This window comes from Andrographis paniculata, unplaced genomic scaffold (assembly GCF_009805555.1).
Source record: "Andrographis paniculata isolate CXL003 unplaced genomic scaffold, ASM980555v1 Contig79END, whole genome shotgun sequence".
Taxonomy (NCBI): Eukaryota; Viridiplantae; Streptophyta; class Magnoliopsida; order Lamiales; family Acanthaceae; genus Andrographis; species Andrographis paniculata.
The window spans coordinates 3,060,858-3,084,031 of record NW_026137616.1 but is presented as its reverse complement, the minus strand read 5'-3'; the positions used below and the strand labels follow the sequence as shown (position 1 = coordinate 3,084,031).

The 23,174-nt window shown below is 27.9% G+C and overlaps 2 protein-coding genes across 6 annotated transcripts; one reads left to right on the top strand and one right to left on the bottom strand.

Annotated features, from left to right (window-relative positions):
- The first annotated feature begins 12,906 nt into the window (after window positions 1-12,906).
- LOC127240563 (uncharacterized) lies at window positions 12,907-17,002 on the top strand. Of its 2 annotated transcripts, none has more exons than XM_051259289.1 (7): window positions 12,907-13,425; window positions 13,517-13,636; window positions 14,609-14,949; window positions 15,045-15,792; window positions 15,866-15,962; window positions 16,036-16,090; window positions 16,616-17,002. In XM_051259289.1, the coding sequence occupies exons 1-7, from the start codon at window positions 12,993-12,995 to the stop codon at window positions 16,676-16,678; spliced, it is 1,857 nt and encodes a 618-aa protein (XP_051115246.1). In that variant the 5' UTR covers window positions 12,907-12,992; the 3' UTR covers window positions 16,679-17,002. The 2 variants fall into 2 exon arrangements, with proteins under 2 accessions (XP_051115246.1, XP_051115247.1); XM_051259290.1 differs by having other exon boundaries at window positions 13,517-13,630; window positions 16,616-16,999.
- On the bottom strand, window positions 15,893-22,622 carry LOC127240564 (transmembrane ascorbate ferrireductase 2). Of its 4 annotated transcripts, none has more exons than XM_051259295.1 (5): window positions 21,969-22,617; window positions 21,749-21,797; window positions 20,554-20,753; window positions 20,336-20,476; window positions 15,893-15,992 (listed from the first exon to the last, which is right to left on the bottom strand). In XM_051259295.1, the coding sequence occupies exons 1-5, from the start codon at window positions 22,110-22,112 to the stop codon at window positions 15,978-15,980; spliced, it is 549 nt and encodes a 182-aa protein (XP_051115252.1). In that variant the 5' UTR covers window positions 22,113-22,617; the 3' UTR covers window positions 15,893-15,977. The 4 variants fall into 4 exon arrangements, with proteins under 4 accessions (XP_051115252.1, XP_051115250.1, XP_051115251.1 ...); XM_051259293.1 differs by lacking the exon at window positions 15,893-15,992 and adding an exon at window positions 18,435-18,581 and having other exon boundaries at window positions 21,969-22,622; XM_051259294.1 differs by lacking the exon at window positions 15,893-15,992 and adding an exon at window positions 19,154-19,735 and having other exon boundaries at window positions 21,969-22,620.
- Between the last annotated feature and the right edge of the window lie 552 nt (window positions 22,623-23,174).

Sequence of the window (23,174 nt, the reverse complement as noted above, 5' to 3'; positions counted from 1 at the left end):
TATTTATTTCAATCTCTCCCACAGTTCAAGTGGGGATTCCAGCGTGACATACTGCATTTTCAGTGTCATCGATGTGATGACACAAAAAGATCATGGTCTTTGCATGATCTTGGCTCGGGGAGTTTTTATCCAGTGCAATAGTATTTTTCAAGCCCATTGATGCTATATGCATTTTAACATCGCGAGCCCATGCCATATAATTTTGGCAAGAAACGATGAGATAGAGAAATTCATGTTTGGCAAGGTTAGACATAATAAACAGATAAAATATAAAGTATTACCTTGCGAAAATTAAAATACACAATCGTGCTGATAACGCTTTGTAATATTAATATAAGATTAGCCAATAAAAATATTGATTATTTCTACCGCTAACCACTATTTTATATATTGTATATATTATATAATATAAAGTGTATATATATAGAGGTGTGTTTGCATATATAATATAGAAGAATAAAAAATATATTATTATTATTATATATATATATGTGTGTGTGAGTTGTATGTACGTACGTGTGGGTGTATATTTGTATGTAAAGTGGACAAACATTAATGAGAGAGAAAGGGAAGAGATGAAGATTGGAGTAAATGATATCTATCAAATTTCATTACGTTTATTCATATTTATAGGGATAAATTATAAAGGTAAATGGTATTGAACAAATCAGGCTGCATCTACGTAATGACATGTAGTGTCTATGACACTTCGCGTATACTTCATCTGTTCATTTTCTAATGTCTTAAGTGATATTTATACGTTTTTTTTTAGGTAATTAGTTTTTTGTTGTAAATTGATAAAATAGTCCTTTTATATTATGTATAGATATAAAAAGATAAATAAAGTAAGGGTAAAAAGGTGAATTCTATATATAAAAATAGAAAGAGGACAATCATTTTTTGACATTTCAAATAAAAAAGTAGGACGTTAATTTGTGGACGAACGAAGTATAAAATATTTTTAAAAATAAAAAATAAAATTGTCTCATACTATTCTTAGTCATTAAATGAAATGAAAATTAAATAGTACTGTTCACTGAGATCAAAATGAAGTCCCAAAAATAATTAATACTAATATTTTAATTATTAATTTATTAGAGACAAAGAAATCAATTGTGATTCTGACGAAGACACACCAAAATCCCGAGAAGATTCTCAGCAGGTGTTGAGATTAATTGAACTTTGCCACTGTGTTGGATAAATCGAAACTAGGATTTTATTTTAATAAATTAATTTAATTACCACTAAATTAATTTTTTATATGTATAAAAAAAAAAAAGTAAAATAAAATAATAGAGAGTAGTAAGAAACATGGATCGAGGCAAAGACTGGATGCAGAAGAGGGTGTCCCTCACGAGCCTGTCACGTGCCAGCATGTCTTCCTTGTACTCTACAGTCCTGTCTTATTTCAGCATTTGCATATTTATTTATAAAAATATTTATATTTAATTAATTAATTATTAAAAAATTTAAATTTATGTAGTTCTACGGTAAAGTTGACTGTTTGTTTATTTGACCAATCAGTTCGGTTTAACCTTGTAGTAGAAAGTGTTTACAATACTGCAAATAAACAGTCAGTGTGTTTGTTTTGAATTTTTATTTTTATTTATTTTTTTTAATGTAATATATAGAAAATTATATAGTATATTAATTTTTTAAAAATATAGTTAAAAAATAGGAAAAAAAAATTATTTTTGGTCATAATATAATCAAAACTCATTATTTTTTACTCAATATAATCAAAACTCATAATGTTTTGTCTCAATATAAAATTTTTATCAATTTTAGTCCCAATATAACCAAAATTTATCATTTTTTGTCCCAATATAATCAAATATTTATCTTTTTTGGTCCCAACGTCAACAAACTAACGAAAAATACTGACAGTGAAAAGAAATCAAACCTTATATTTATATTTGAAGAAATTGCACAATCTTGCAAGTCCAAGTCAGCATTTTTTTTTGTCAGTTTGTTGACGGTTGGACCAAAAAAGATAAGGTTTGATTATAATAAGACCAAAAATGATTAGCTTTGGTTATATTGGAACTAAAATTGATAAAAAATTTATACTAGAATCAAAATTGATAAATTTTAATTATATTGGGACAAAAAATAAAATTTTTCCTTAAAAAATTTTTTGTTAAGGAAACAAACCGAGTATTGTCGATGTTAAATGCAATTTTAAGTACTAGTATGTCATAATATATGTGTAAAATTTCAGTGTTTATCAATAATAAATTTAAATAATATATATAAATATTAAATATATATTTTAAATATTAATTTAAAAGTATTCAAACCATCATATTTAATATTTTATTATATTACAAAAATATATTATAATTCAAAATTTTTATTATTAAAAAACACAACATAATACTATAACATGTGTAGTTGTAGGTTTGTTACAAAATTTTGACTATTCATCTCTCTCTAACTTGCTTTTTTTTTTTTTTACTCACAAAATCAAATTAAATATATATTTTTATTAAAATATTATAAAAAAATTATTTCTATTTAAAATATTATACTAAATATTTATTTTAATTTAATCTTTTATTACTATTTTAATCATATATCCAACTCGCAAAACTTAAGTCCCCACACACTCTAAAAACATCGCTTTAAATCTTAATATTTTGTATTAAATTATTTTTTTTAAATCAATATAATATATTTTATTTTAGTAATATTAATAGGCAATATTCCTCTCACCGGAAAAAAAGTTCAATTAACAGATATTTAATACTACTATATTTTTTTAGATAAAATATCCAATATATTCTCTCCGTCCATATTATATGTAATTATTTCTACATTTTACATAATATTACAAATAATGTCATTAAAAATAAATAAGTTTAAAAATAAAATTGTCTTTTTATTTTTCTATTGTACGATTACCTCCGTCCGGCTCTAAGAGTTCAATTTACTTTTTATTTATTGATATTTGAATATAAAATTATATCAAAACGTACTACAAATAAAGAAAAAATTACAAAAATACTTCTATTAGTATTTTATAATACTGATAGAATAATATTTGTACAAAAAATTATACAAATATAAGAATATTTTTACTATTAAGTATAATGATGTAAAATGTAAATATGACCTTTATAGACGGACGAATGAGTATTACCTATAAAATATTAATATACTAATTTGTTTGAGGGTTTGGATTTTAAGTTAGGATTTGAATAGTAAAAATTTTGAATTTGAATAGTTGTATGATGTGATATAAATAGGTATTTACGTGATGTTTTGAATGTAAAATTATTTTTTAGTATAATATAAAAAATAAAAAATAAGTGTTTGATTTGATGTTTGTTTGAGGAAAAAAATGGAATAAATAGTAGAAACTTCACAAATTCTTTAAGCATAAAAAGATGTGGGTTTTTTCCTTTGATTGTGTTTGGTTTTTGAGTTCACAATAAAACATTACTCTCTCCGTCGTCCAATTATATGCTCATTTGATCGGACACAGATTTTAAGAAAAATACGTAATAATAGAAATATTTATTTTTATTTTTGTCAAAAAAAAGTGATATTTTTTTTTTCTAAAAAATTAAACGTGAAAAAATTTAAATGACAACCAAAATAGAAAAATAAAATAGATTTGAACGACGGAGGGAGTACTATTTAAATAGTGCGATTTTAAATAAAGATAAAATAATTTATTTTATGAAATATTAAATTAAAATGCTAATGCTACAAAAATTCAACATTAAACTCAAACTTAAATCAAAACCAAACAACCCTATTTTTTAAGATTTTTTTTTTTGTATATAATATTAGAAAATTATTTTTATTAAAATTTATTAGAGCTGAATAAAATAAAGAAAAAAACACCCAAGGCCCTCTAAAAACAAGACAGGTCTACTTGTGATGTAAGGATGTGTTCATTTGTATTTTCTTTTTCTTTTTAAATATTATTAAATTTATAATTACTTAAAGAAAGCAATTACATAAATTTTTTTTTTTTCATTGAACACATTGTATCTTATTTCACTTAAAAGATATAAATACCAAAAAAAAAAACAAGAAAAAGAATTGAAGAGGTAAGATTTTGCATTTGATTAGACTATTTTTAATTTTTTTTTCCAAGACTAATAAATAAAATATTTATTAAATTTTAATATACTACACTGAAATTTAAATTTACATTCAAACCAATATTTCAATTCAATTTTTTTTTTTTTCAATTTCTCCTTAAAAACACCAAATCCAACATGAATTTTTCATTAAATATTATATTCAACAATTATATCACTTAAAAATATTTCAAAAGAAAAGAAATCAACATAACAAACTCATGATTTTTTTTTTAAAAAAAAGAATTAATATACTTTTCTATTTCGATGATATATATAGTTGTAATTATGTTTTCTATTTTTATTTATTTTTTTTAAAAAAGAGTAAAATATCGAATGAAGGGTTGGTGTGTTTCTTGGAGAATCTTGAATCCAACAAGTTGAATTAGTTAATATTAGAACTTGCATGATTATTGCATATGTCACATGTGAAACCTTATTATTCCAAATCCCAATTGTTGGAAGACAAATCTTTCTCATATATATATATATATATATATATATGTATGAATAATGTTTATTTATATATTTCTTGACCTAAGTCCGATGCTGATGTGGCGCACATGTATGTTTCAATCCTCTTCTTCTTACCTCGATCCATTATATATAAACTTCAATCAACGCGAACACATAAGTATATGTTGTCCTGACAATATCTCTCTCCCCTATTCTTACAAACCCTACTTTCGAAGTTGTGTAATAATACACTAACACTATTCACTAATGGAGATGAAGAAAGCGATATGGTCGTCGTCGTCATCATCATCATCTTCGGAGAAGAAACGAAGAAGAACGTGGGGAAAGTGTTTGAAGCAACAAAGAGGGAGGCTTTACATCATAAGAACTTGTCTCGTCATGCTTCTATGCTCGCATCATTAGCTGACTCAATTGCTCGATTAGATTGATTTTTGTAGTAATATTTGAGACGAGGTTGTTTTGACAACACAATTTTTTAGGGACTTACTTACTCTATCTTATCCCTCATTTTGTGATATTTTTAGTAGCTTGATGGATGAGGAATGATGAGTTTAATTAACCAATTATTCTTTAAATTTGTTCTTGTAGTTTCATCGCAATCTATATATAATTAATTATAGAATTATTTAATATCGTTCTTTGTTTTTATATTTTAATTTGTTCTCAGGGTGTGTTTGTTTGGGGATTGAATTTTAAATTCACTATTCATTCAATTTTTTTCCCTAAAAAATATCAAATCAAAACACTTATTTTTTATTTTTTATATTATACTTAAAAATCAATTTTACATTCAAAACATCACATCGACACTTATTTATATCACATCATACAACTATTCAAATTCAAAATTTTTACTATTCAAATCCCAACTCAAAATCCAAACCCCCAAACAAACACACCCTAAGGAATAATAATATTATATTGATAGTTTTTTTTCTATTTTGTTGTTATTCTTTATATAGAAAAAATATATATATATACTCCATTCGATCCAAACAGTATGAAAATTTGAGAATGACACGAGAATTAAGGAATAATAATATTATATTGATAGTGGTTGTAAAAGTATTTTTAAAAGACTAAGATACCCAAACTTTTATGTAATTATTATAAAAAACTGGGGACAATTTTGTAAAAATATAGGGAAAAATGAAAATGAGATTATTGTTTTAGGACGGACGAAAATAATAAAATTGAACTATTATTTTGAGACGAATGGAATATTATTCAGTATTTTAAAATATTATATTCAAATTAAATAAACTACTAAGACAAAACGCCAAAAGATAATTCGAAGTATATGGGTGAAAATTTTGGTTTCCATTATCTACCTTATCAATGTATTTTAAATAATTGGGCTCTATAATTGAAATTATAATGATATTATCTAATTTAGTTAATAACTTCTTCACTTTAAATACTTAAAATTTCCAATTAAGCAAAGTTCATTATGATAATAATTAAATTACAAATAATTAATCATGATTATAAACAAAGGATTTTGAGTAAATAAAATGACCATAGATCAATCATTAAATAAAAATATTGCATAATTTTATTATATATAATTATTTGAAACATTCTTAATTATAATACACCTATACTAAAAATTACAAACGCCCTAAGATAATATAAAAATAGTTCTCTAGAGAACGATGGCTGTTTTGGTTAAATTTTATACTTTTGAATTTAGAAAGAAAAAAAATATACATACATAAATATAATACTCCCTTCGTCCACCGCCTATCTATCCGTTTACTTTTTGCACGTAGATTTTAGTATATTAGTATTATATTGATATGTGGTACAACTGATATACATAAAGACTATTATACCCATTGACATTTATAGTATTGAGTGGTGTTATTTGATGACATTTGTGTAATATTATATAAATAGTGGGGTAATTTTATATTTTAGTGGAATGTAAATTTACTAAAAAAAAAAAAAAGAAATGGATACATTTGCGATTGACAGACTAAAATGACAAAATAAATAGATTGGCGGTGGACGGATGGAGTATTTTATTTTGAATTTTATTTTGAGAAATTAACACTTTATAACTTATGGGTATGTTTCTTTAGATGGGTTTGAAAAACATTTAGTTTGAGTTTGGTATTAAAATAATGTATGGTATGATATTTTGTGAGAAAGAAAAATATATTTTTTTTCGAAAAATCTGGACTTTTTGGAGAAAAGAAACGGGCGGGCAAAATTGAGCTTGGCCAACTTTCGTGGCGGGCTGGGCTGGCGCAATTTTAAATTGGGTCGGATCGTACGGCCCAATTCCAGACAGAGTGTGTTGAGCTGGGCCAGTTGGTAATTTTTAAATTTTTACTATTATTTTCTATTTTTAAAAACAATCGACTTTTTTATATAAAAAAAAATAAAAATAAAAAATAATAATAATTAATGGGAGTACGACAATAAGATATAAAAAAAATAAAAAATAAAAAATAATAATAATTAATGGGAGTACGACAATAAGATAAGGGCGATGAAACTATGATATTTTATTGAATTTTTTAGGTTGTGTTTACTTTGGTATAATTTTCTCAATTTTTACGATTTCAATATATTTTATTTATTTCGAAAAAATATACTCTTCATTTGGAAAAAAAAAATGAAAATTTATTTGGATACAAAAATTATAAAAACACTAATATTGTAATTAGATAATTAAAAAATAAAATGAAAGTATTATAATAAAATAATGAAATAAATAATAAAAAAACAAATGGTTTAATTAGGTATAAATTTGGCTGATGATAAAAAAGAAAATACTAATGTAATTTTAATCAGCCGTATAAAATAATTTTTTTTTTAATGAAATATTATATAAATATAAAATTCAAACTAAATATTCTTGATCAAACTCCATAGATTAACAGTGGTTTATATACCATCCATCCATAGATTAGCTCTGTTGGCCCAGACCAATTTTAAAATTGTGATTATCAAAATAATAATAAACAATAATATTTACAAAAACTAAAAAAATACAATAAAATTCAAAAACTCATTAAAAAAAAAAAAATTAAAAAGTCAAATATTTAATTTAAAACAATATAATATTTTATTTTTTACATAAAAAAAAAAAAAAAAACTCATCTAAATGTTAGGTGAACCGAGTGTTGGGTTAAATAGTTTTTTCAAATCAGTTAATTTTGGTGTTTGGTAATTAGCATCTTCAATTAACTTATTGGTCCAAAAAGCTAATTTTGAAAAAGTTGTATATACGAACGTTTCAAATTAGCTTTTTCATTTTAATTTTTCTTATTCTTTATTTGCCCTTAAAATTAATTAATTCTTTCACATATATTCATATATATTTTTATTACACTATTTATTAATTATTTAGATATATTTTCTTCTAAAAACTTATAAATTCATATTTACAAATTTAAAATAATTATTTTTTTATATATCAATTATTTTATTTATAATAATTATTTTGATAATATAAAAACATTAATATTATTGAATTAATTATATATCATTTTTTTATCACATAATATTTTTATTAAAAATAAATATATTTATTTAAAATTATAAATTTAATGTAAATGTATATCATTAAAAATTAATCTAATAAAAATACATATGGTAATAATTTTTGTTCTTTTAAATTTATACTATTTTTAATAAAAAAATATATATTTTTCAATAAACTTGTCGTAATTCTTTACCAAATATTTTTAAAATAATTAAAATAAATATCTTACTAAATTTTTTCTAATTTTTAAAATTAATAATAAAATTATAAAACAATCTACCTATCGAAAAAACTCAACTAAATATTTTGAAAATAAAATATAAAATATCCTTAATTGTCATTATACGTATAAACAACTAATATCAAACCGCTATGTTACCAAACACTTTAATACAAACAGTTAATCGAATCAGCTAGTCAAATTCGCTAATTGAATCAACTAACAGCTAATCGAATCAGCTATCAGCTAACAGCTATCATCTAATACCAAACATACCCTTAATCTGATAAAAATATAGTATTTTTTTATAAAATACTCCATCGCTCCCGCGCCACAGATAACCTTTTTCTAATTTGTCCGTCCATTTAAAGATAATTTATTTTTATTTTTAATCAATTTATTCAGTTTAAATATATTTAACAAATATAAATTAATTTAATTAAATTTCTAACAATCTTAGGTATGGTCTATTCAACAAAATCTTTTAAAATTTGTCTCTCCTTAATAAACAAATATTTTTATTTATATTTAAAACTATTTATTTTTTATAAAATTAGTTTTAAGTTAATTATAAATACATAAAAAAACAATTTTTTATTTATTTATATTATATAAATTTATTTTCTACAAAATAATATCCATATTATATAGTATATTTTTATTTAGATATAATATTAAAAATTAATTTTACATTCAAAATATCATATCGATACCTATTTATATACATTATATAAGTATTTAAATTCAAATTTTTTATTCCCTTTGTTCCATAACAAAGAATTCATTTTTTCATTTCATTTCGTCACATATCAAAGTATTCATTTTCTTTTTTGGATGATTTCACGACCTTCCTATCTGGCTTTTCAGTCTAGACCAAGGAAGGTAGTCAATCTCGGTGTCTTTGCCAGTCGCCCGGGCCTGGTCACTGTGACCCCCTTTGTGAGGAGGCGCATTCTTGTACAAACCAGTGCAGACGAAGTAATACATAGTAACTGTATTATCTACCTAACATTACAAATACCCTTATAATTTACAATATATTACACAAATGCCATTATTTTTATATCACACATACTAATAAGGTTATTTTAGTCATTTCTACTTTATTTCTACTATATCCCAATATAATACTCCCTCCGTCCCAAACACCCTGCAACATTTTTTTTGGTATGTCTCAAACACCCTGCAACATTTCCAAAATAGGAAATAATTAATTATATTTAATCTCTACCCTTACTTTATAAAATATATATTTCTCTCTCCATCACATCACCTAATTTCTAAATTATCCTTCTTAATACTACCGACCTACAAACCCGTGCCAAAAGTAAACGTTGCACCTTGTTTGGGACGAAGGGAGTACTAATATTTCTAAATATTACGTGCAAAAAGCAAATTGATACTTCTTTATGGGACGAATGGAGTATTATTTAAAACTTAAATTTAAATTTCATACTTCCAACCAAATAAGCATAAACAAAATTAACAAAAGTTTTAAGAAAATATTCTCAATCCGTCCTAAATATAGTAGATTAAAGAATAGTGTTAGTATTTTATTAATTAGTGGAACTGTATAAAATTTTTTGATATTTTAGCATTTGACTTTATATATAAAGTAATTATACTTAATGATATGTTTGTAATTTAAATAAAAATTATAAATATTTTGATATCAATTAATAATTATTTTTTATAAAATAAAAAAAATATTTTAAAATAGGATAAACCAAAAATGATAAAAATGATATTTTGCATTAAAATAGTATATATGATAAAATAATGCATCCAATAATGAGTCCATGACACTAATGCACCGGTCTAAAACACGAAGGGCTCCTTTACTCGTGAGATTTTACTACTTATTTTATTATTCTAATTTATTTTTTTTTCAAATACATCAAATCAAATACTCAATTTTTACTTATTTTATTACACTAAAAATTTATTTTAAATTCAAAAAATCAATCAATACATATTTATATCACATCAAATAACTAATTCAATTCAAATTTTTACTATTCAAAATTAAAATTCAAAACCAAAACTTCACAAGTAAAAACGCCGGAATAATCTTACAGTTAATCTTCCAAATAAACTGTTGAATAATAATAAAAAAATTTCGACTACTAAGTTGGATGCTCTAGTTTAATACCAATGCCTTTAAACTTATTATTCCCCCGTCCCATACAAGGGTGTATTACTGTAGACACGGAAAATTTAGGTAAAGTATAATTAGAAAGTAATTAATAAGTGTATTAATAAAAATAATTATTGTATAATAAAAATAATTATAGAAAATTAAGATAACTAAATAATTTAATTAAAATTAAAAAAAAATCTAAAAATTAAAATTTAAAATGTGATTAAAGTGTATAATTATATTTTCAAAAAAGAAAATGACAAATTATGTGGAACAGACAAAAATAGAAAATATGGATAAATTATGTGGACCGATGGAGTATTAAAGATTAATCCTATTTTTAAAAACCACATTCATAAATAAATGTTAATAACAACAACAATAATGATAATGAATGGGTTTGAATTTAATTAATTTTGTTTCACAAGATAAATCTATAGAAATAATATTATGAAGAATGAGAATAAACAAAGACTAAAAACTTATAGTACTGTCTCTATTTCTTAATTAGATATGTATTTACTTTTTCACGAAGTTTTATCTATATTAATATGTCGTAGAAATAAAGTAGAAATGATTAAAATAATTTTATATTGTATAATATAAAAATAATGATATTTGTGTAATACTCTTTTCGTTCTATATCTATCTATTTGTTTACTTTTTACTATATTTATCTATTTGTTTACTTTTTACAGACAGTTTTATAAATATTAGTATTATATTGGAACATAGTAAAAAAGGTAAACTGTTTTTTTAGTCCCGTAACTTGACTCCTTTGTTATTTTAGTCCTGTAAGTGGAGTCTGTCGCAAACTAGTCACATAAGTGAAAAAAATTTGTTGTTTTAGTCCTCCGGCGCCGGAGACGCCCGAGTGGCTCGCCGGAGGCCACTTGTCTGCCTGGTCAGCAACACTTGGTGGACACGTAGATTTTATTTTTTTAAAAATTTTTTTAAAAAATTATTTTTAATTTGATTTGCCTTTTTTAATTTTTTTATTTGGTCCAATTGAAAAAAAAATTATAAAAAATAATAAAATCCACGTGTCCGTCAGGTGTCGCTGACCTGGAGGGACACGTGGCTTCCGGCGAGCCACGCGGGCCTCTCCGGCGCCGGAGGACTAAAATAACGAAAAATTTTCACTTATGAGACTAGTTTGCGACATACTCCACTTACGGAACTAGAATAATAAGGGGGTCCAGTTACAGGACTAAAAAAACAGTTTACCCTAGTAAAAATAAAGGTAAAAATACTAAACTAATTTTATTAGTATTGTATGATGTAAAAATAATGACATTTGTGTAATATATTGCAAATTGAAAGAGTATTTATAGTGTTAGGTAAATAGTACAATTACCAAAAAAAAAAAAAAAAGAAATAGATACTTTGTTATGTTACATACCAAAATGAAAAAATTGATAGATTGTTAAGGAACAGAGTGAATATATTGTAAGTTATAAAAATATTTATAATGTTAAGTATATATTACATTTACTAAAAAATAACAATTGATATTTTGTATGAAACACACTAAAATAAAAAAATAAATAATTTATTAAGGGACTGAAGAATTTATATAACTTTTGAAATATGTCTATATTTTTTTGTTAACAATCATGATATTTATAGTTATATATCTTGTGTTTTTTTCTACCAAATTTTGTGCTCTCACTTGTGCTCAACATATGCTCTCTGTAATAATATGTCATAGTCAAGAATACTTAAATTTCAAGAATAGAGTGTGTTAGTTCGGGGGATTGGATTAGATTTTTATTATTCATCCCTTTTTTTTTTCAAAAATATCAAATCAAACACCTATTTTTCATTATTTATATTATACTAAAAATCAATTTTACATTCAAAACATCACATCAACATCTATTTATATCACATCATACAACTATTCTAATTCAAAATTTTTACTATTCAAATCCCAACTCAAAATCCAAACCCACGAACAAACACACCCTAATGTCTTCTTCTTCATATTCATCTCCGCATTGCGGTCATTTGATCATTTTTATCACTATCAATTTTTTATTCTGGCTTAGTTGAATGATTTTTTTTTATCCATCTTATATTTTTATCTATATTTAAAATTCTCTATTCTTTTATAAATTAATTTAAGTTAATTATAAATAAATAAATAAATACTTTTAATTGTATTATATATACTATTTAAAAAATAATATACATATTATATATTTTATTAAAATATAATACAATAATATTTAAATACATACTATAAATTTAATTTTTAAAATACTTAGTTACAATAATCATATAAAAAATAATAAAATAATATTATTTTTTTTATTAATAAATCACATTTAACACTACGGAGAGAATAATATTTTTTAGAAAGAGTCATTAATGTATTGTTAAATATAATTAATAATTATATAACACACGTGTATTATTTATTTATTTATTTATTTTTACAGTGTGTGGTAGACCCCATTGTAACTTCATTTTCGATTTCGGAGGGACCGAACCAACGCAAAAGTACTGAAACAAACCCCTTTTCCCCTTCCCTTTCCCCTCTCCTCTCTTCTTCGCCGGAAAATGGACTCTCGCCGGGGTCCGCGCGCCGTCAGCGACCCGAAGGTCCGGCAGGTAGGTTTCTTCGCTCCGGAGGCGCCACGAAACCCTACATCAGCGTCGCCTCCGGTATCCGATCTCTCTCCTGCTAGTAACCACTTGTCTCCCGTTATGATCCCTCCTCCGCGCCACGCACCGGCCGACCAACCTCCGCGGCAGTTACCAAACGCACCGCCTACATACACGCTCCTCCGCCCCTCTGCACCTGCGATCGATCCTTCCTTTCCGGTCGGTAGTTATAATCCGGCTCCATCGGTGACGACGGAGTTTTCTGAGGATTCGCTTTCCTCTGCGTTAGGTGGGGACGGTAGCCCTCGAAAATTCGCTACGTCTTTGCCGTCTGTAGGAATCAATTCGGCTGCGGCGAATCCGAATGGTGCTGCGAATTTGCCCCAAGGTCGATTCTAGAATCACTCTCGGGTTTATTCTATAATTTTCGTGAAAAAGGAGTATTTCGTGAAATTAGGTTCGATCTGATTGTGGAACAGATAAGAAATTGCAGCAACAGAAGGACGCAGGCGGTGGAAAGCCGCTGAAGGAGAAGACTACAAAAGCAGAGCGGCGTGCACTTCAAGAAGCACAGCGAGCTGCCAAGGCTGCTGGTAAAGGTTTTCATCTCCTTCTTCTCTTTTAACCTTACTGAATTATTGACAAACTTGCAGTGTTACCGTTTCTGTTGATTTGGGGGTGTTCTATGTATTATTGATTCTTCTTCTGTTGGCTAATTCATGAAAGCTTTAAGAACCTCCTTCTATGTAGATTTGCGGTCTCTTTTACATTTTTTTGAACTATTGATAAGCTTGCATAGTTAGCTCTGACTGACATTTATGACCGTTCACTGTAGTGTTGGATTCTTCTATTGTTAGCAAATTCATAGCTTAGTTAAACAAAGGATATAGAGCAGGTTGAGTTTTGATCAAATTCAGGGTGAGTAAAGAGAGGACTGAACACCTCAGTGTGTCTTGCTTCCATACTTGCTGATAAATTATATCGACAATACTGCAGTGACATTGAATTTGAGGAATAGTCTGCTGTTTTTGATTGTTTTGTGGAGTACTCCCATGAATATCACTGGATGTAGTGCATTTGAAACTTCTGTAGGTTAATATGGCTTAAATTAAATGAATTTTCATAAGGATTTGCATAAAAATCTGTTTCTATTTGCTCGAAGTAAAAAGCTCATTCTTTAATGTTATAGCTAATAAAAGAGTGTTATGTTCATAGTGACAGGCTACAATCATAAATTAACAATTAATCAAATGGCCACTAGAATATATGCTTACAATAGCCCTATAGTCTATAAGATTAGATTAGTTGTATGGGGGTTTGAATTTTGAGTTTTGGTTTTGAACAGTAACAAATTTGAATTTAAATAGTTATTTTATGTGATATAAATAGGTTTTGCTGTCATGATTTGAACGTAAAATTCTCTTCTATTATAATAGTATGAAAAATGAAAAACAAAAGTTCGATTTGACATTCTTTGGGGAAAAAATAGGGAAGAGTAATAAACCTTCAAAAATGGTAGACAACACATTTGAGTACTCTCGTTAAGGTTTTTGCAAATAATGTCTTTGCAGGTGAAGGAAGTAAAAATTCCAATGTTGCTGCAAATCCCGGGAAGCCCGTGAAGTCATCTTCGCAGAGGAAAGACAACTCTTCAGTTGCAACCTCTGATAAAAAAGGTATTCATCATCAACCCGAGAAAGATCGAAAGAAAGATATCCCACAACCACGGATGCAATTTGATGATGAAAACAGAGTTGGGAAGGCAAAGAAGCGATCAGCACTGAAGCAAACAGAAGCCCGGAACAGAGTAGAACTCTTTCGGCATCTACCGCAATATGAACATGGAACTTTGTTTCCTGTCTTGGAATCAAATTTCTTCCAACTCGAACATGTTCATCCTGCTGTTTACAAGGTACATTAATATAGGACTGTATTTTGTGATTTTTGCTATTGTACAGTGTCAAATGACTTCTATTCATACTAATATATATATATATATATTATCAGGTTGGACTGCAATATTTATCCGGTGATATCTCCGGCGGCAATGCGCGCTGCATTGCTATGCTTCAAGCATTCAAAGAGTCGATCAAGGATTACTCCACACCTCCTGAGAAGTCGCTTTTCCAGGACCTGTTGACCAAAATCAATAATTATGTTGCATTTCTGATCGACTGTAGGCCTCTTTCGGTCAGCATGGGGAACGCCATTCGCTTTCTCAAAGCCCGAATCGCAAACTTGCGTTCCTTCAACCTCTCTGAGTCCGAGGCAAAAGCCAGCCTGACCTCCGACATCGATCGATATATAAGCCAGAAGATTATTCTAGCTAATAAGGTTATCGTGAAGCATGCTGTGAGCAAAATCAGGGATGGCGACGTTCTTCTCACGTACGCATTGTCCTCCACCGTCGAAATGGTGTTTATGCACGCTCACGAGCTCGGAAAACAATTCCGCGTGGTGATAGTGGATTCCCGCCCGAAGCTCGAAGGCCTGAAGCTAGTCCGTAGGCTCGTGGAAAAGGGTATCCGGTGTACATACACTCACATAAACGCCGTTTCTTACGTCATGCACGAAGTGACGAGAGTGTTCTTGGGGGCATCCTCCGTATTGTCTAACGGAACAGTGTACTCGAGGGTCGGCACGGCATGTGTCGCTATGGTCGCCCATGAGTTCCGCGTCCCCGTCCTTATTTGCTGCGAAGCCTACAAGTTTCACGAACGGGTTCAGCTCGATTCGTTCTGCTTTAATGAACTCGGTACGGTTTATTTACTACACTTTAGACGAATCTTTACTGCTCGGATCTGTCTAACTTGTGCAACTTTTTGCAGGTGATCCCAATGTGCTTTCGCAGGTGCTGGGTAGAAAAGAAATCAATCTTTTTGAGGGTTTGACTAATAAGGAGACGTTGCAACCCTTGAGCCTTATGTAAGTGAGATTATGTTACCGACTCTTTCTCTGTAAATCGATTGGATAAATGTTAAATTTGTTTGTTTTCCAGATACGACACAACGCCTTCAGATTATATATCGATGATCATAACAGATTATGGCATGGTAAGTTCGGTGAATAAATCCTTAGTGCTTTATTTATATAGATCGATGCTACAATGATTCTTGCCTATGCATCTATATATGCATTATACAGACAAAATTACTCGTAACTCCCTTGTGGTTTCGAAATTCAGCATAAATCTCCCATTTACTTCAAAAATTGTGTGATGCCCCCTTATACTTTTAAAAACGTTACATGAAACTCCTCTGTGATTTCGAAACTCAGTGTTAATCCCCCTTATACTTTCAAAATGTTGCATGAAACCCCCTGTCATGAAAAAAAAAATATAGATAGGAAATCATCTTTTCATCGTACAAGAAAGGTTTCCCAGCGGTGGAGTTTCATGCAACGTTTTTAAAAGTATAAGAGGGTGCTATGCAATTTGTAAAGTATAAGGAGATTTTACGCTGAATTTTGAAATCAAAGGGAAGTTATAAGCAATTTTACCCATTATATATATATATATGGTTTTATATTTGTATTGTTGCATTAAAAATCAAAATGTTGTGGTTCGATGATTTCTTCAGATACCGCCTACGAGTGTTCCTGTGATTGTGCGAGAGTACTGCAGAGAACAGCTGTGGATATAGAGAGACATACGCATACACACAGGTATGCCAAAATGCAATGCAATGGAACCCGGTAGGTTGTTTTTGCACATTGACAAGTCTTATCTCTCCATTTTTGTTACAATTACAAGAAGGTGGTATGTTAGATTTTAGGGCGAGCTGGTTTGATATTTTAGCCGAATCTTAATCTGATTCTGCCAAGAGCGCGAATTTTTCAGCCTCTCCGGGCAGTTTTTGTTTTCAGAATATGGTGAAATATGCGATGGTTTTGTTCTTCATAGACTCTTGGATATGACATGATTTTGCATTTTTATTATTGGGTTTGTTGGTTTCTTGCATGTTTGTTTGGGAGATTGGATTTTAAATACACTATTTATTTTTTTATTTTAGTTTTCAAAAAATATTAAATCAAAACCTATTTTTTATTTTTTATAAGAAAATCCAAACCCCGGAACAAACACACTTTGCAATAGCATTTATATCTTGACTTCCTTGTACCAAAGGGATTAAGAAAATTGTGAAGTTTTAGGCCAGTTTGGTTCACGGGTTTTATGTGATTTGACTTTAAAATCCTGTGAACATTCCATGTTTGGTTACTGATGAAATTTAAAGCATCTGAGAGAATGATTTTTTTAATACTGGGGAGGGTTACTTTAAAATTTCGTTTCTATTGTATTTTAATTTTATTTTAATTTTTATAACCACGTACCTAACAAAAAAAAAGGGCCCTATTGTTTCAATGTTATATAATACTTATATTTAAATTATATTTGATTGATTCTATAAAAATACAATACTCTCTCCGGCTATGAGGTATCATTTATCTTTTTATTGAACTTAACATTAAAAAAATATTAATATTTGTATAATTTTTGCACAAAGTACTAATATCACTATAATAGTATTATAAAATATTGTTTTTTTTTTTTTTGGTTTATACTAAGTTTTTATATAATAGTTAATATTCAAAAATCAACAAAAAATAATAACAATAAATGAGACCTTAGAGCCGATCCTAGGACAAAGTATCCATTTTTTCATTTTAGTCTATCTCTATTTTATTCCTACTACATTCAAATATAATACTAATATTTTTAAAATTATGTGAAAAAAAACACATGAATATTCAGTTATGAGATGTAAGGAGTATTTAGTTATAATCATTAATTTTATTTATATTTAATTATATTAATAATTTCAAAATTATTTGATTGGTGTGTTAGTTTTGTAATTTTAGTTTGGAGTAGTATTTTTTTTTTTTTTTGAGAGAGTGTTGGTAGAGTATAAAAATAAATTTTTATTTGAAATGTTGTGTTTTTTGTTGTATAAATTATATATTACATGTTTTGTATGAATTTGTATATATTGTATATTTTTAATATTAATCGAATATCATATCATATTTTTTTTTAAAAAAAAAATTATTAGGACACATCCAATTTGATAAAAAAAATAAACAAAAAAAAAAGAGATGGATCCTCGGGTTTAATTTATCACAAAAAAAAAAAAAAAACTCTTTATATGACAATTATGTTATTTAAAATATAAAAAATTCAAAATTTTTAACTAATTTGCCAAATAAAGTGAATTTGAAAATTATAAATTTTTGGATAATTTTACTATAAAACAAATCATAAACTATCAATCCCATAAAAACTGTGTACTAAAGGGATTAAGAAAATCATGAATTTTGATCCCGGCATGCCTCATGTATTTGGGAGGGGATACTCAGCATCATCTTCTCTCTGTCCCACCCTGCCCTCCACACACAAATATATAGGTGTCTATAACTTTATAGATACACACTTATGTATTTATACATGGGTGTATGATAATGCTGAGAGTGGAACAAGTAAAAGTGACGCTGAGGATCCCTTCTTTGCTCTTTAATTCTTTCAGCATTAATATATCTCTTGCTCTTTGCCTATAAAAAAAATTAATTAAATAATAATTAAAAAATCATGAAATTTGATTACGTGTTGTGGGTTCATGAAAATATTTGGTGGTTCTTTGTATTTTTATTTATTGTGTTTTACTGTTGAGTTTATGTTTTTTATTTTTTATAAGTAGAGCATGAGATGCATTATTGGAAAACAATTTTACTTATTCATATATATTTATGTGTTAAGAGATGGAAACCTGAAATTATTCAAAATCCAACCTTTACGAATTTTAAAAATATTATTATTATTATTATTATTATTATATATTTTAATTATTTTTATACAACTCTCAGAATTTAATATCTACAAATGTGTACGGAGGAGTAATTTATTTGTATAATTATTTTCTTTCATTTTAAAAATAGATATACACAAATATGATCTAAATTGAAATAAAATATTTTATTAAATAAACATTTAATATAAATAAATTTCCAATAGAATACTTCCTCCGTCCCAGATACCGTGTCTGGTACACTGTAGACACGGTATTTTAGGAGGGATATAATCAGTAGATAATTAAGAATATATTAGTGAAAATAATTATCCTATAATATAAATAATTATAAATTAAGATTAAGATAACTAATTAGTTTAATTAAAATTAAAAAAATTTAAATTAAAAAATTTAAAATGAGATTAAAGTGTGCAATCATTTTCCAAAATGAAAGTGACATGGTATGTGGAATGGATAGAAACTGCGACATAGTATCTGGGACGGAGGGAGTAATATATTTCGTTGTCTAAAAAGGGAAAAAATGAAAAAAGCTGAAATTAAACACACTAGTAAACAAAAACAGTAACCATCCAAATACAGCTTCGATCAAAATTCAAATCAAATAAATCAAACAATTGACCTTCTGGAGATAAATAAATGAAAATAATAAAAAAATTTCAATACGATGAAAATATAAACTGAGGCTAACGACAGTCAATTAAGGTCATGTTTAGTTACTTACCATTTAACATGAAGCAGAGACATATCGAAAATAAATAATCATACTTTACCTATTATGTGTAAACTTTTGCTCATATAGAATAAAAAATGAACTCTCGATTCGACTTAGAGAACGAGTATCGCGGGAGATTGAACTTGTTTACACAGCCGAATCGAGAGCTCGAACCAAATTTGAATCTAGCAACAGCAAAAGATATGAATAAATAAATAAATGAGCACCATTCTTATCATCAATCCAATTCGAGCTGGCTAGGTAATATACATTAACATTGGATCGAGCATAATCAGCACAACAATAAATCAAGTACTAAGAACTTAGCTTGTTTAATATAAATATTATCAAGCCGAGCTCGAAAACTAACATGTCAAGCCTAATCAAATATCTAAATAATTCGAATTAAATGGAAACACTAAATTCAATAATCTAAGCAGTAACCACCAGATAATGACAAATCGAACAACAATATCCAAGTTTCTTCATCCTTCCATCAAATGAGGGAGAATTCCTCAAAACAATTATGCATTTTCATTCGTTTGAATCTCTATAAAATGAGGTTAGAATCTCCAAAACAAAAAAATTACTGATTTCTCCGTCGCTTCTTTTTTAAAACACTATGCAATTGTGTCTCTAAGAACATCAGCTTTGGAATAAACAGGGGAGGTGACTCCATGAATGACAAGACCAGCCAAAACAACAATCAAGATACCTAAAGAATTCACTAGCATTGCCTCGGTCGAGTAACGAGTTATAATATGGTGTTTTTGAAGAAAAATTACCTTCTCCACGAACCCAGTAATGCACGTGGCCACGGCTAATCCATAGATATAAATGCCAAAATATACATGCCAAGGCATCAAACTGGATCGGCGGTTTCTTGATCCGCCAGGATACCAAAAGGTTGCGAATCCGGAGGCCCACTGTTAAATAAATAATGAAAACAAGAAAATGAGATTATTTACGGAAGCTAGGATGAGAGGTTCTGAAATCACTCTACCTGAATGCCAAACAAGAAAATGCAAAGGAGACCGAGCCATGAGTGGAGGCTATAGAAATTATCGATTCCTCTGTCAATGTGAAACTTCCAAACAGCCCATAGTCCAACAATGCTCGTAAAGAAAGCTAATGATTGCAGGGAAAGATGAACGATTTTTTTGAAATTTTTCGTCCCTGAGAGAGTCTTGTATGCTAGCATGGCTGCAAAAGTCAATGCCCTACTACTTAGAAACCAATTGACTACTAAAAAGTTCCAAACTATTAAAGATCCAATCTCAAGTGAAGAACACTCCCATTAACATCACGACTGAAAAGCTCGTTTCATAACAAAACAAAATGCATCGAACTCCATTAGGTTTGAGTAACAAAATTAAATAAATTGATCTATTTCTTACCGACCAAAAACCTGAATGATCGTACAATTTTAAATATAATCTATTCGCCGTTACCTATAAAAGATGATCTAACAATTTTCAATATAATCCATTCCTTGTTACCTATAAAAGAAGCAAACAACTATATAGAATCTTATTAATTAGATAAGACGTGGCCTGGCGTCACTTATTAATTAGATATATTGTATCTAATTAATGGTTTAAATATAATATAAATAATAATAACAATAAATATAATAATATTATTATTGTTGTAAAATAATTGATTAAATATATACTGACATTGATTCGAATTTATTTTGTGAGCAAAACTATGAGGATGGAACTCTGACTTCTACCTCGTAGCCTAGAAACCAAAATACGTAAGTTTTTCTTCAATGATAGAAATGAAATTATTTCGGCCTTTTATAGGAATAGAGAGGACCAATTTTCTTAAAAAATCACGTGCTATCGCTGAACAAAAACTCATTTATTTTGGTATCTAAGCTAAAAGGGAAAAATCAGAATTTCATCCTCATCGTTCTGCTCACAGAAATGAATTCGAATCAAGGTAAGTATATATTTAACCGATTATTTACAACAATATTGTGAGAATCACAAAGTTCAAATATATTCATGTTTATGCTAACAACAACATCAACTGATTTACTGAACTATTGAGATAATGACAGATTATTCACCTAAGCTAGCTTAGGACACCCTAGCCCTAGGGCTTTTCAATTTAACTCGATGAATTTTAAATCAACACACAGAATAGGTTTCAGCAACAAAAATTTTTCAGAATTAACATACGATCCATACCTTCTCCATTCATAACCACAAGTCCAACCACCATTAACACAGGATGAACCTGAAAATGACATAGAAAGCAGTTATACAAAAAGAAACAATAAAAATCAATAATCAATTTCACACGAAAATCATGCGCGCGCCAAATTCGTCCGCCATTCTAACGATTATCCAGCAACACCTCAAAAATAAATAAATAAAAGAGAACTGAAAAAAAATCAAACAAACTCACATTGAATATGAGAATCTTGTTCTCTGATGCGAGCGCCATTCCGCCTCTGTAACGTACAGCCCATACTAGCACGAGCGATGCCACTGCGAAGCCGAGTAATCTCGCCGCCGCGGAGATCTGGAATCGCACCGCCGGAGCAGACATCGGAGAAGAAGAAACGCTAACAGTAATCAGAGTTGAGAAGGATTCCGATTGAGAAATGAACGGAAAAGGAGGGTTTCCGATGGCATTGAGATCTCTTCCGCCGAAGAAGAGAAAAGAAGCGAAGAGAATTGACTGGCTGCTGCCTTTTATAGTGGAGCTCAGCTTTGACTTAGCAGTGGGTCCCACAAAGGAGTGTTTGGCGGAAAAGAAAATAAAATAAAATTGGTATAAATGGAACGAGTGGAACTTACAATTAAAGCAGTCACATCAATACTATTTTTGGATGTACAGTGTATAATAGTACTCCTGTCCAAAGGTGTCTACATAACTACATTACTGTACATGAATTAAAAAGTATGCTCCCTTCCTCGTCCCAACGTGTGGTCATTTGATCGGTCAAGAGTTTTAATAAAAGTAAATAATAATTATTAAAAAATTTATACAAAAGTATAATAATTTTTTACTTAAAAGAAAATTCGAATATTTTTCGATGACAACTCAAAAAGAAATATGAACATATATTTGAATGAGGAAGGGAGTAGTATATATAATTGATAAAAATAATTATTATATAATATAAATAATTAAATATTAAGATTAAGATAATTTAATTAAAATTATAAAATTTAAATTTTGATTAAAATATATAATTATTTGTTTAAAAATAATAGTACTAATTTTTTCCACTTTTATTTAAATGCAATTAATAAGTATTACTCTTTCATTCATGTAAGTGAATAATAGTTGTTACTTTTTTTTATATTAGAGATAGTGGTGCCAGAAGGGCTGATGTATAGACACGGTGGTACGAGTGAACTTGTGATCACGAGGTCGTGAGTTGAATTTTTTGAGATAAAATCTTTTTGATAAATGATAAAAATATAAAAATATCTAGTTAAAAAAACACCTTTAAAATGCATTGAAGAGCACACTTTTTAATTCTAAATTAATTTTGTTTTTAAACAAACGTCAATCCAACATTTTTTTAAAAGTTCATTATTATTATTTGAAATTCAAATATACTCTATCCATTTCAAACATTGCGCAACATATGAATTTGGC

Bases quoted from the DNA above. Each gene is read 5' to 3' on its own strand.
- LOC127240563 (XM_051259289.1), top strand. From the start codon at position 12,993: ATGGACTCTCGCCGGGGTCCGCGCGCCGTCAGCGACCCGAAGGTCCGG. The intron at 14,950-15,044 runs GTACATTAATAT...ATATATTATCAG, and splicing joins TTCATCCTGCTGTTTACAAG to GTTGGACTGCAATATTTATC. The intron at 16,091-16,615 runs GTAAGTTCGGTG...TGATTTCTTCAG, and splicing joins TCATAACAGATTATGGCATG to ATACCGCCTACGAGTGTTCC.
- LOC127240564 (XM_051259292.1), bottom strand. From the start codon at position 22,112: ATGTCTGCTCCGGCGGTGCGATTCCAGATCTCCGCGGCGGCGAGATTA. The intron at 21,798-21,968 runs GTGAGTTTGTTT...TGTCATTTTCAG, and splicing joins ACAAGATTCTCATATTCAAT to GTTCATCCTGTGTTAATGGT. The intron at 20,477-20,553 runs GTAGAGTGATTT...TTTATTTAACAG, and splicing joins TTTTCTTGTTTGGCATTCAG to TGGGCCTCCGGATTCGCAAC.